Source organism: Halyomorpha halys, unplaced genomic scaffold, assembly GCF_000696795.3.
Source record: "Halyomorpha halys isolate HHAL.00 unplaced genomic scaffold, Hhal_1.1 Scaffold1660.1, whole genome shotgun sequence".
Lineage (NCBI taxonomy): Eukaryota > Metazoa > Arthropoda > Insecta > Hemiptera > Pentatomidae > Halyomorpha > Halyomorpha halys.
The window spans coordinates 3,055-17,305 of NW_027108868.1; the positions used below are offsets into that span (position 1 = coordinate 3,055).

The 14,251-nt window shown below is 28.6% G+C and overlaps 1 protein-coding gene across 1 annotated transcript; it reads left to right on the forward strand.

Annotated features, from left to right (window-relative positions):
• Positions 1 to 2,091: 2,091 nt before the first annotated feature.
• LOC106690325 (putative uncharacterized protein DDB_G0271606) lies at positions 2,092 to 13,931 on the forward strand (the record flags this gene model as incomplete). Its single annotated transcript, XM_014435727.2, is given in 6 exon segments — positions 2,092 to 2,246; positions 3,782 to 3,915; positions 4,156 to 4,301; positions 6,022 to 6,209; positions 7,677 to 7,889; positions 12,643 to 13,931. Coding segments are annotated over 6 exon segments (1,544 nt in total), but the record flags the coding sequence as incomplete, so codon positions are not given.
• Positions 13,932 to 14,251: the final 320 nt, after the last annotated feature.

Consider the following 14,251-nt stretch of genomic DNA (forward strand, 5'->3'; position numbering starts at 1 on the left):
AACTGATACATTTTCATAAATGGATGAAAAAACAAAAACAAAGAAGATAGAAGGACAAGTTTACAGAAGTTTTCCTAATTATTCTGTATATAAATTTGGGATGGATGTCATTTTACAATATTTCTATACCCATTCATGGATTATGTATTACTATGTCTGCTAAAATAAGTTGACATTTCTCAAAACCTAATTTAAATTTTTTTAAATTAATTTTCTCAAAAAGTACATATTTTAAAATTTGAAAAAATACTCCTTGAATAGTGTGTTGGTGTAAATTATAGAGAAAATATAAATGTGGAATAGAAATGGTTTCATCGTTTAAAAAAATTAAAATTAAAGCTCCACTCTCATATATTCAATTCTTAATTTATATTAATTATTACGGCAATGTTAACATTAAAGTTTTTATTAATATAAACATAACCCAGATGTGAATTAGTAATTCAGTTGAGAAGCAAGGAGATATACTAGGAGATTATTTTATTTTCAAAAGGTTTTGGTTCAACAGAAATGTTTTTGTTTTTTTTATGAAGTTTTTGGAAATGAAGCTATTAATATGGTCCACGAGAGAACATATCTCGGTAAAATTGGCTATACAACACCTATGAAAAATATGAAGAAAATCTGAGAATTTGAGCTTCAAATCTGCTTTGAGTTGACGTGCAATTACCCGAGATGAAAATTTCAATCATGAACTAAGTCGTTCGTTACTGTATATCTGAGGAACGGATTAGGAGAGAACAATAACTTATATGCAATGATAATCCAAAACAATTAATATAGCATATCGATGATTACGAATCCTAAGTTGATCTAAACATAGCCTTTCTAACCGAAATTGCTTCTTTCCAAAGTTGAACAAATTTTCTCCACTTGATTATATACTGACTGTTGTAGTAAGCTAGACGAGCCTTATTCAGAATGAATCAATAGCAATTTCGTTAAACACTCAGAAGTAATTTTGCTGCACGACATTATAAAATTTAATACTGAGCTGAAACCTGGAGGGTTTGTCCCCGGTAAGAGTTTGCCTTGCTTATCAACCATGGAGCTCTATAACTGGTCGGTTATACAACTTAATTGGAGGGGAACTAAAATCGCTCAAGGAACACCCAGTTTATTCAAGAAACGATCGATGTTTTAATGACAACTTCGAACTACAGATGTTTAACCGACCTTAGATTGTGTAACTACAAGGAAAATTATTAAGGAAATAGCTTGATCACTGCGCAAATAAAAACTGCTTCAGAATCGATTCTATTTACACTATATGGTCAAAGATCAACAATCTCTGACTTGAATTAATTCTTTAGTATTACAATTATTTGGAATAGCAGTTATATATGATATTAAAAAAATGAATAGATTCTATGTATTTATTATCTATTAGAAAATTGTTTGATTTTATTTTACTAATTATTTTATAATGCAGTTAAATCTTAATCTTTATCGAATTGTAGTATTAAGGTACCAAGGTTTCTTGATTTTTACAAATAATAATTGTGTATAACTTGCTTAAGAAATATTTTCCCCTAATTTAGTCCACCTACCAAATGATCACTAAGCCATTTTAAATAATCAACCAAACCCAGAATACTTCCTTAATTATTTTTAAATTAATTTTTTAATAAAATTAAACAAAAATATATGATAATAATAATATTATTTTTCAGAAACTTTGATATTCTAATTAACACTTTGTTATTATTATTTATCACTGTTTCATAAGTAAAAAACACATTAAAAGTTCAAATTCAAATTTCAAAATTCATAAATTCCTTTGAATAAACTTAGGATTACCCAATCTGTGATAATTATTGAAACATCCTAAAAACCTTATATTATCTTATTTTTATTTTAATAAACATGATGATTATTGCTTTAAAAAATTTTGTTAAGTTTAAAAGTGAATAAAATAATTAAAATTACTTCTGATTAAGGTAATAAATAAATAGTTTTTTTGTGCAAAGAATTTATAGATTATAAAGATTCACATAATTGTACTAAAGTATTTAGTACAAACTGTCATACATCTGACAGCTTTTAATTTAATATTGACTGTAAATGATAAATTCTTTTTCCCTTTCGCAGTTTGCAGTGTGGGACTCTCCCTGGCTGACAGGGATGCCTATATTGTTTTGGAATTGGAGGAACCTAGCCGAACATTGGTAAAGAGGCAGGCCCAATACCAGCCACAGTCACAGCCTCAGTATGCACCTCAACCACAGCAAGCCCAGGACCAACAGGTGATTTTATGATACTATATTCTATTTCGTTAAATTATACTAGTAAATGCCAAAACATTACTACTATAAAATGATGAAATTGTGGATAATTCCAAAATTTTATAAGACTATTCAATATAAAATAAATGGTACACAGGTATATTTAAGTTTAAAATATATTTAACTTTTATACTATTTATCAAATATTGATTTCTTTTTAATATGCAAAAAAGGAATAAATTAATCAATAAGAATGTCCATTGTTGAAATATAAAAATTTCAATGATTATATACTTCAGTTTATTTATTTATTAAGAAAATGACTAAAGTTTTAATATAATACCAGAATATAATTTGAATAAAAGAAATAGCTTATAAAAAGATGTAGCAAAACTGAAACTAAAACATATATAAAAAATAAATTACTGTAAAACAAAGCTGAATGTTATGCATAAATTAATTAAATAACTTGATTTAAAATATAAAATAACATGAAAATAATTTAAATATACATAAAAGTAATTTAAAACATACATAAGAACTCAATAACTCAAGAAAAGTATATGAAATATAAATATATACATTTATAACATTAATAATAATATAAGAAACATTTAAGATCAATCTAAAATATAGGTAATACAGAAAAACACAGTGGTTAAAAATCAACTTATTCAATTTTCTTTAAAAGTATATAAATATCAAAAAATGTATGACAACCAATAGCGTTAACTTTCCTTTGCACTAATATCATTATTTATAGTATAATTGTTTTGGGCAAAAAGAACATTAAAGACCTTTTAATGTTTCACATTATGACCAGGGATACTAAACTTAATGAGTTTTAAAAGTTCTGGGAATTTAAGTTTAAAATTTAAAAATTTCTGTCGGAATGCCAAGACACTATTTGTTCTACAAAGTTCAAGAGATTCCAAATTCAATTGTTTCAACAAAACTTTTTTAATTAAATCTTATTTTTAATAGAGAAATCTGATAGAAATAATGGGGAGACCACACTATAGATGAAAATTTGAAATTAGGGTGAACAAGAGTTTTACACTAGAATATAATTATACTGATTATAATAAAGTCAAACATTTTTAAAGCTCAAGGTTTGATGCAACTGATACGTTCTTTAAACTTTAAATTAGAATATAATACAATACCTAAATCTTTTAACTTTCTGATTTAACCAGAGTAATGCCATTGATACTGTGCAAAAAATCATATGTAGATTTTTCTCTATTAAACCAAATATGAATACATTTAGTGATATTTATTTCCAATTAGTATATATGGAGTAGTTTATATAAGGTTTGAATAAGGAATTTATGTAATCTTTAAAGCTTTATACTTAATTGATAAAGTTCATTAGAATCAATTATCATTTATAATTACTTTATTACTTTCTATTTGATTAAAACTGAGTGCTTGGAAATAGTTTCAAATGAAATGTGTTTTGGATTTAAACCAAAAATTTTCTTTTGTTATATAAATTCAATTCAATGTTTAGTTCGGTCTTTATCTACTTCTAATAATAAATTTTCTCCATACAGGGAAGTCCTGACTACTATAACTACCTTCAGCAGCTGCAGCAATTATCTGCACAACAGCCACAGGCCGCACCTCAACAGCAATATAGCTCTCCTTCTCAGCCACCACAGTATTTGCAACAGTCCCTCCAGTCAACGTAAGTGGTATTGTCCTAACTCATAATATTAAAACACACCCTGTAGTATAAAATTGTATAGCATAGTAATAGTAATAAATCTTTGAATTATATTTATATTTCTTCCGAAAAATGCGAAATAATATTCATATATAGATATAAGGTAAATATTTCCTAAAAATACCTACAAACGTATTATACTTGTATTTTTTTTCAAAATTTCAATTTTCTTTTAATTGCATCCTAAACTTTGTCCTACAGTGCACCACAAAGTTTCTTGTCTCAAGGACCACCAGTTAGGCCCCGGATTCCAGAGGACCAGAGAATACTACAAGAATCACTTGCCCGCCGTCCTCTTATCAACCAAGAAAGGGAAGATCAAAGAAATAGGCAACTAATTTCTCTTGGTAAATAAACGGAAAGTTTAATATATATCATACTGTTCTATATATATTTTGTTACATTACTTTCATTCCTGCATAGTAGGAAAAATCTTGTTAAGTATTGCTAAAGATAATTAAATATTAGTAGGAAGTTATTGTAAAGAGTAAATGTAATAATATAATGAAAATAGGGTCCATTGGGTATTGACTCTTCCTAAAAATGGTTCATTGGAAATATACCTTACCCTTGAAAATTGACTTATGAATAGATTTCCTATTAACAATAGTGGACAAAATTCAATAGAAAATATTATTATGTAATTATTTGATTATCTAGTAAAAAGATTTTCCCTTTTTATTCTTTAATGGTATTATGTTAACTTTATTATCTTTCATCTTCAACTCAAAAGTAGATTGAAATATCAATTCACCTCATCTGGTGGTGGCATCACAGTGCGTACCACCGGTAAAACAGTTACTTTTCATTTGGCCATCAAGCAGTTGTCATGTGAAGCTTATTCTCTATATTTTTATTCCCTTTGGGTTAAACTCTCACTTTTCATTTGAACATGAACCATGATTCATTCAGTGAGTCATACTGAGCTTCTCTATAGATTTCACTCACTCTAAGTTAATCATTTCTTGTTCCTGGTTTCCATATTGCTGTTGATACTTTAGTAAAATAAATAAAATGATACAAATCAAGAATGTAATCAGTAAAATATTGATATTAATATTATAATATTGATAAAATATTAATTATCCAATTTATTGCTCTATATCCTTGGATGTTTATAAAATAGAATATGTCTGGTTTTTAGTAGATGAAATTAAAAATATTTTTATCTTAATAGAACAAATTAATGTAAGTCAAGCTGATACTACAATTGGATTAGAATCTTCTACTGAATTGTCCTGATGAAGGACTACAATTTAGACTGAAACTGACAAATAAAATAAGTTTCAGCTATCAGTATATCCTTTACACTAGCCACCCTCTCTTTCTCATTCCCCCTGATCAACTTATTAATTTAATAATAAATTTATACTTAAATTTAAACAAGTACTTAAATTTTAATTTTATACCAATTTTAATTTTGTAAATTGGATGTTCTAATCGATAATTAGACCAAAACAAGTTGAGTCGATGGATTGGTTCTTGATGATATTTAATAATGTACTGGATATATCTATTAAGAACAGGAGTACTAATGTTATACTTAAAATAATTAGTAATATGCTTTATAGTAAATTCCAATCTTGAAAAATGTTCGTTTTTAAATTTATAGTACAGCAATGGTTTTTTTGGTAATGTAGTTTGTGGTCAGTTTAGTAGCAAGGTGGGCTTCCTCTTGAATTTGTGAAGAGGTTGAAAATATGATTTTTAAGAACCTCATTAAGAAGAACATAGGTTTTCACTTTATTGATGTGATTCTTGAATCAAACAGAGCAAAACTTAGTACTTATTTCTGGACATGTAACATATTTTTCTTTTCGTATTTTGTTTTAATCTTTAATGATATGTTTTACAATTAAGTTTTATGTTAAAAAATTACTTCAAGTATTGTGTAAAAACTGATATATTGGAAATATGAAATAATTAATTAAAATAATGCACCATATATTAATAAATGCATGTGCAAATATTATTATAGGATTAATATAGAAGTGAATACAATAATTTTTCAATTGTTTAATACCAATAAAATAATTTTATTTTCATATTGTACAATGTTAATTTTAGGAATAGACCCAGTTACACTCCGTCGCCAACAGGCTCAAGAAAAAATAGCCAGGCAACTAGCTGAACAGGCTGCTCAAGAAGCAGCAAGACCACATCAGTCAACAGCTGATGAACAATTAGCAGCATTCTTTGCCGATGCAGGACCACAACAAATCGTACCACAGATCCAACATTATCCAATTCCACAGGTAAGATGTAACATTTTTAATAAACTTTAGGTTTTTTTATCTTTGGAATCTGTTGCTTGAAAGCTTACTTAATGTTAAAATCTGATTTTAAACAGAAGTAGATTTATTTATTTTATTTTGAACACAGCCAGATGTTCCGAAGGAACCGAGAAGAGCTGGATGCTCACTGGGCTACATTAGCAAAAGAAGAGAGAACTCATACTTTTGAAAGATGGCAGAGACGCTGGAATGCTACATCTTCTGATAGATAGACCTAGTAAATGATTTCTAATGTATCAACATGGATATCCTGGAAACACGAGGATGTAGATAACTATGTCACTCAACTGCTTCCAGGGCATGGTTACTTCAGGGTCTACTTATATCGATTCAAACTAGAGGACAGGTTATCATGCCCAACTTATGATTCTGTAGATGAAACAGTGGAATATTTGTTCTTCTGGTTTCAAGAAAAAGAAGAGTTAAACATGAAACTTGGCAAGAAATCAGTTCCGGAAAAGTGAAGACAGGGACCCAAGAAAATATTTTGAGGCCAGACAAACAGGAAAACACCCAAGATGGAGACCAAAAATACAATGGAAAGAATAAATATCAAAAGTGGGAGAGAGAAAAGGAAAAAACTGGGATGCCATGAGGGTGCTGGCTCGGGATCGAGCGGCTTGGTTTGCCTGGACAGAGGCACCTCCATGCTGAAAGGTACCAAGTAGGAAGACAAAGAAGAAGAGGAAGGATGAAGTGATTTAAATTACCTTTTGATGTGAAGTAATTGCAATAACAATCACAATTACTACTTGGGTCTAAGTAATTGTAATTACAATTACTAATAATTTAAGCCATATCAATGGAAATACCAAAAATAAATTGAGCCTCAAAACAATAGTAAACCCAGCCGTATTACCACTTACAACCCCCTAGGTTAAACACCTATGATTTTCTGTTGATAATGCGCAAATAATAGGAAAATAATTTCAAGAGAAGTTTCCTCTTCGATTTTGTTTTTTTAATTTTTTACATTAAGTAGGTATCTGATTACTATTTTAGCACCATTTCAGCATTAAGTATTTGCAATTACTGTTAGAATTACTTAAAATTAAATTAAAATTCTAGAGTGAAAATTGCAATTACTTATGATTGCAAATGTAATTGTATTTCTACAATTCCAAATTACAGTAATTGGTAATTGTACTTGTAACTGTAATTACTTTTTGCCTAAACTGATGGCAATCCAGGCTATACTAATAACAAAACAGTTAAGTAAAAAAAGAAATCATGAAATTTATAATTAAATCAAAAGGCACGCTATCAATTTACTGTGATTGCTATCCTGCAGTCCACAGTTTATAATAATTTTTTAATTCTTTTAACCTCATTGCAACAATATTTACTAAGTTTTTTCTTATTGTTTTGTACCAAGTAATCAAACAAAACATTTCAAAGTAATCATATTTTTCAATCATGTCCCCTCAGGCGATCCCTGTTCGGCAACAGCAGGAAGGGCCTGCTCCTCCACAGCAAGCTCCTGCCTCACCAGATCAGCACCAGAGAGTGTCCTTCAGCCAGATATCATTCGGTAGCCCTAGGCCCAATTTATTGCACGACAGTCAGCAACAATTAGCTTATCAACAGCAACCTGTACAAAGGGCAGCTCAGTATGCACAACAGGGTTTGCCCCAGCAACAGGTCAGATAGGATTATAATGGTTTTGCTTATTTTGATAAATTTGCTCTTTGTTTTAATTTAATTTGTGCCAAATAATATTTTAAATTTAAAAACAAGATAAATGAGGATTTTAGATAAATGTTTTAATTGTAAATATAAAATAAATCAAGTCTTTTAAATTTTCTCTCTTCTTTCTATCTTTTTTTCTATCCTATTGTTAGGCCTCTTTATCTTCTTATTTTATATTATTTTGTGCATGAACAGCTGTTTGCACCTTTGTTATTTAATGAAATACACTTTTCTTTTGTACTATTCTCTTTTTTTATCCTTCTTTCTTTTTCTTCTTTTTAATCTTTATTTTCCTATTTAAACAATCTTCCTGCATGATTTTCTTTTTATGTGCTTCTGGTATACTGATGGTAATTCATATGAATTGAAAATGAAAATTAACTTAACTATGGTCAGGAATAAATGCCCCCTCCAATAATATCTATCCACAGCCATGGTGTTGGAGTTGAGGGGTATTAGTTTATTTTATTATGTGATTTTTAATTTTATGTGAAATAAAATTTTAATTTTAACATAAATGTAACAAGTCTAGCTAAAACTGCAGCAACAGCCAGATTGAAGTGGTGCTGATCGCCTCTCCCACAATCTTTAAAGGGGTGATTGGGGGTTGGTTTTGCATCCAATCTTTCAAGTTGCTTGATGGGCATGATTATTACCAATGATATTTTACATATTGTGTCTGTGCATGCATCTAACATTTTTAATTACCTCAAATAAGAAGAAATATAATTGAACAATCATTTACTAAGACTTATTTAAGATGTCATTGTTTTAAATTCAAATTTAGTTGCATAGTTATGATATTTTATAGATATTAGATATATTTAATTAAATAGCTATTAATCAAGTTAAGATTTTCATCTTTGACATTAATATTTTCAGTGCTAAGAATCCAATAGTTGCGATTAGGTGAAGTCTAAGCTGCGGTTATAATCGCAACACTTATGATCCCGCATTTCATTAAAATCTGCCTCCACTATCACCTAAATTAACCTCTTTATTTAAAATTGAGAGAAGGGTTGAAAGTTGTTTGCAGGATAAGAAAGCACACCCCCCCAATTAACACTCTTTAGGTCCACCTGGACTCCACACCTAGTTTTGTTTGTTACCCAAGCTTGTAAAAACAGAGATATATTTATGAAATTATGTTACATTTTTCCTTTGACTGTCTGTGATAACTTTGCATGGTGGATCAAAGAAAATTTGTAGAACAGAAGTTATGGTAAAAGTTGTTTCACAGTAATGATAGTCATATTAGGGTTGCCCTTTTTTTGTGTTATGATATCCTCTTGTGAGATAGTGACATGTCGTACATTGGCCAACATACTTGCTATAAGTGTCTGTTTAAAAAGTCAGATAAGAAAGGCTACCAAGGTGGGTGGGAGTGGATGGTTTCATGCCGTTTTTAAATTTCAGGCGCAATATTGCTCGGTTAAACTGTCTTAAAGTCTCCTCTTTCCATTTTGAGCTAATATTTCAAAAGTGATATAGAACCGTCACTCCCTAGGGGTCTTAGTGGGGTGGGTCCGGTGGGAAGAGGAAACTTAAAACAGGAAGAGGAAGGAGACTTTAAGATAGTTTAATCGAGCAACACTTAAAAAGTGCCTGAAATTGAAAAACAGCATGAACCCTTCCAATTTTAGGTAAAATTTCTTACATTTTTCTTATTTTCTGACAATGTTTACAGCAATTATCTGAATAGAACTTACAATTTACCAGCAAATTAGTTGGGGTTTGTAAATACCCCATCCTGTGTTTATTCTTATTTTCTCCACCTGGTGTTGGGAGGTTTAACTTTAATTTAGTGCATATTGACTGAAGTAGGTTTTACAATTATATTTTGTTTATTTTGTAGTTAATTTTCCAAGTATTACATAATTTTTGTCCATTTTCTTCTCCTTCCTCGATCTTTCATCAAAGAGTCTTTTATATATGCTACCTTTTTGTTTAGATAGAGTTTTAAATATCTTATTCTTAATAGAGTCACTTGTTTGGTACTAGCTCTGGTGGGACCTTTATAATAAATCACTATTATTTCTTTTCATTCAAATATATTATTTTTAGAATTGTTTTAGAATTTATGAAAACTATTTGTCGTGCATTATTCTATAAATTTTTCCTGCAAAGAAAGATAAGTTTATAATAATTTACATTTATTTGTGTCCTTTATAAATTTGAAACATAAATACAGGTAAATTTTTATCAAATTACTTCTAACAAATGAAATTAGAAATTCTGAATGATTTAATTACATTTCTTTCAACATAATGCAAACAAAGTTTAACCCAATTAAGTTCAAATTATTTAAAAAGTATTGAAAACCATAGGTTTTAAGACAATTATCAATTGGTGGGACAATTATGGCCTCAAACAGAAAGGGGGAAGTTATCTTTTGTGACTAAGATTGCATCTGTTGTGGTTTAAAAAAATGTTTTGAAAATAATTTTTCTAATGTTTAGCAAAAAAATCAGAACATCACTGAAAGGTGTTAAAGATGAACTAGTGAAGTTAAAACTTATGATTAAATGATGATTATAATTTTTGTATTTGGAAAAAATGGAGATAGATCTAAGAGAGAAAATTAGATCTAAAAGCTATATGAAGCTATTTTTCATGATAAATAACAAATAAACTTAATGGTAACTGTAAAACATTACTGTTTTATTTTCTGGTATATATTAGCCATAAGGTATATAACTGACAAAAATTGGGAAAAAAAAACACTTTAATTTCTACAGGACTTATATAGCACGATTTCCCATTTGAAAATAAAGGTATAATGCTAATTGTTATAAAATAAAAATATTATATCATGCATAAACATACAAATGTTAACATACCATGTTAACTATTATGGAAATTATACAAAAAAAATATGAATAAAAAAAAACATTTATTTTGGACATGTTTTACATACACAAATCAAAATTTTAAAAATAATTACTGTAAAAATACATTTAGAAATGAAATATTTATAGAGACTGCACTTTGACACTCAATAACAACCTAATATCACAGTTAGTAAGGATCTTTAATCATCACAAAAATATTAGAACTGTATTCACATATATTTCCATAACACGAAAATAAACAAAGTGTGAAAATAATCAATAGAGTAAAGTGTTATAGATAGAGTAAAGTGTTCCTAAACATCAAAGTTCAAATCAGATAATTCAATATAAAATTTAATAAAATGTTGAGATAAAATATTTTAGTAATTCCATTATTAAACTGTTTCATATTCATCATAAATGAAATAATTAACTGTTTAAATAAAATAAATTGTATCCAATTTAAGTATCAAAACACTCATTATTTCTTTTAACATTTAACATTTTGGCCATTCTCAAGGATAGTGTTAAATACAAATTTATACTCACATCAATAATTTAAAATTTTTTGCAGGCTATTCTGCCCTGGTCACAAATTTTAGTTAAAGTTACCCTATTTTATCACTGTTCACATAAATATAAAAAATTTTAATTACAATCAATTTAATACTATCATACTTTGCTATTACAAAGATTCTCAGTCAAAAAGATCTCAATATTTTAAACATTTCTATCATGAAAGAATTCATTAGGGACACTTTTTTCCTCCACACTTGGATTATCATTACTGCTGAACAGCAATTCCTTCGTTGTATCGGAAGGGATTTATTAATCTAGTTAGTTTGGAGGTATTTACAAATTAAGGCTCATTTTCAATAGCTTTGAATAAGAAGCAAAGTGATGAACTTTCACAGAAAAATTAATATTTGAAAAGAAAGTTTGCAGGATTGTATTGAGAGTCATAAACATATTCACCTGAAAATTACCCTTTCTCCTTTAAAGCTGAATAAAGACAATTTTTAGGAGACAAAAAATGATTTTTAGTTAGTTTTATCTATACAAAGTTATCCATCTCTTTTGTTGCATGAAGTTCCCTCTTTTGCTATGAATAGATGTGATGAACTGAAACTTTCGAGTAACAAACTCTATAATAAGTTTATTGATATATTGATCCCCAACCATGGTTAGGTAGTATAGAACTCCAATGAGAGTCTTGGCCAAAAAAAAAGTTATTGATAGTACCAGTTGAATTTGAATAAATTATAAATTCATTTCCAAAAATAAAATTTGTATAAGGTTTTTCATTGTAAAGAATATATCCTGGATTCAGAGATGAGAGGTTTTAACCAAAATTGATGTTGAATGATAATTGAGTGTTTTAAAACAAAAAAAATATAAACAGGGATGAACAAAATGTTACAACAATACTAAAAATCAATGAGACATATCCTTTTTAAAGGAATACTCAAGTACCATTATAATTGAAGTTTAATTATGAGAATCATCCAACATACTTGTATGTGGAGTAACAAAAAAAATCAATGATTAACTATTTTAAATAACCATAAAGTAAAAACAGAGATATTTTTATGAAATTATGTTACATTTTTTCTTTGACTATCTGTGATATCTTTGCATTTTGGATTAACAAAAATTTGTAGCATAGGATTTATGGCAAAACTTACAAACCTAAACTTCTTTTACTAACATAAAGTAGTAGGTAACAAAAATAATTGAGTTCTCTAAACACTCTTTTACTATCATTATTATTATTAATGAAATTTACACTATTGTAATCTCCAAACTAATTGATAAAAAAAACATTGATTTTTAAACTACCTTTTGAATTACATAATGAATTTTAATATTTTCAGGTCTCATATGATCCAGCATATGAGTTAATTGCACAAAAAGCCGCTCAGCAGAAATCAGCAAATAAACCACAAGAAAAAATCATATTTCATGCACCACAACAAGTGACCTACATTCAACCAACAGAGATTGGAGGGCAAGCACCCCAACAATTTTTGATTGAAACCACCAAACCTCAAGATCAACCAAGTCCAGTTCTTATTCCAAAGCGTATAAATTATAGGCCACAAGCGAATTATAAAGACATACAGGCTTCAATTGCTGCTCAACATCAAATAGCACAACTGACTAGACAGCAACTAGAAGCAGCAACTACTTCGGTTCCTCCATCCAGATCAGCCATTTTTGTGACAACGGCAAGAACACCCGCACCAAAAGCGTATGCTTCGTTCCCTGAATACAGAATTCCAAAGAATGATAAACAAAGGCCCCTCACACAATCAGAACTCAATGCCTTGATCAATGCTGGGTTTTCTGTTACTCCTTCTCCAAACCAACCTGAATACCAACAGTACTTTCGAGATCTCTCCAAAAGACAAAATGTAAGACCATCTGTTGGACGTGTTTCACTTTCTGACGAAGACAGGCAGCAATTTGTGAAGAGTGGTATTAGGAGCTTATACAGGGTACAAGGAGCTGAAAGTAGGGATACTCCCGTCAGATATGTCCTTGCACTCGATAGCCAGAAAAGGGATACAGACAAAGCATAACTGGTGATACAAAATGTAACTAAATACGGAAATGATAAATGCTATAATTCTAAATTGCCATATTCTCACAGTAATTGTTATTTTTCTGTTAACTTTATACCTCAATGAAATAATCTAGAAAAATTTGAAACAAACATTATATAAAAGAAAAAAGTATTTATTTTTTAACAAACTTTTATTATTTAAATTTGTCATAATAATTTAAGTCCTTCAATCTATTCTTACACTTTGATATATTCTGAAGCAAATATTTATTATTCCAGGCACATTATATTATTTAGATAATTCACTTACTGTCTAGCTTTCTAAAATTGTCACTGCTCATTTGCAGTTCTTTGGCTTAGATTACTGATTCTATTGGCCTAAAATGTATTAAATTTAAATTGTAAATATTTTAACTTTTTGTTAATGTTTCATTGAAGTTTCATTCAGTGAGATAAATTTGATTATTTTTTATTAATGAAGGGATCGATTACGACTTTGTAAATATATTTTTTAAGTCAACTCTTTATATAAAGTTAACATATTTTGTAAATAATTCATGTTGTTTATTATAATTTAATAAAAATTTTTGAAAAGAATATTTTTATTTATTTGTTGTTTTCAATGAACTAAGTCATTGATAGTTGTGTTGAAAAAGTATTCATGACTTCCTTATTTTATTTTTATACAGCAAGAAATATTTACTAACAAATGTACTGAGTTATGAAAATTATAATAAATTATATCATCATTGCACCCATGTTTAAGTAAATATAAGTATGCGAAAAATTACATTTTTCAAATTAGTTAGCTATAAGCATTTATACAAAATAAAGTTTAAAGTCATTTAAACACAAATTTAGATTTCAAAGAAGAAAAAGGCTTAAAAGAAAACAATTATTCGTAATGGATCAGTTAA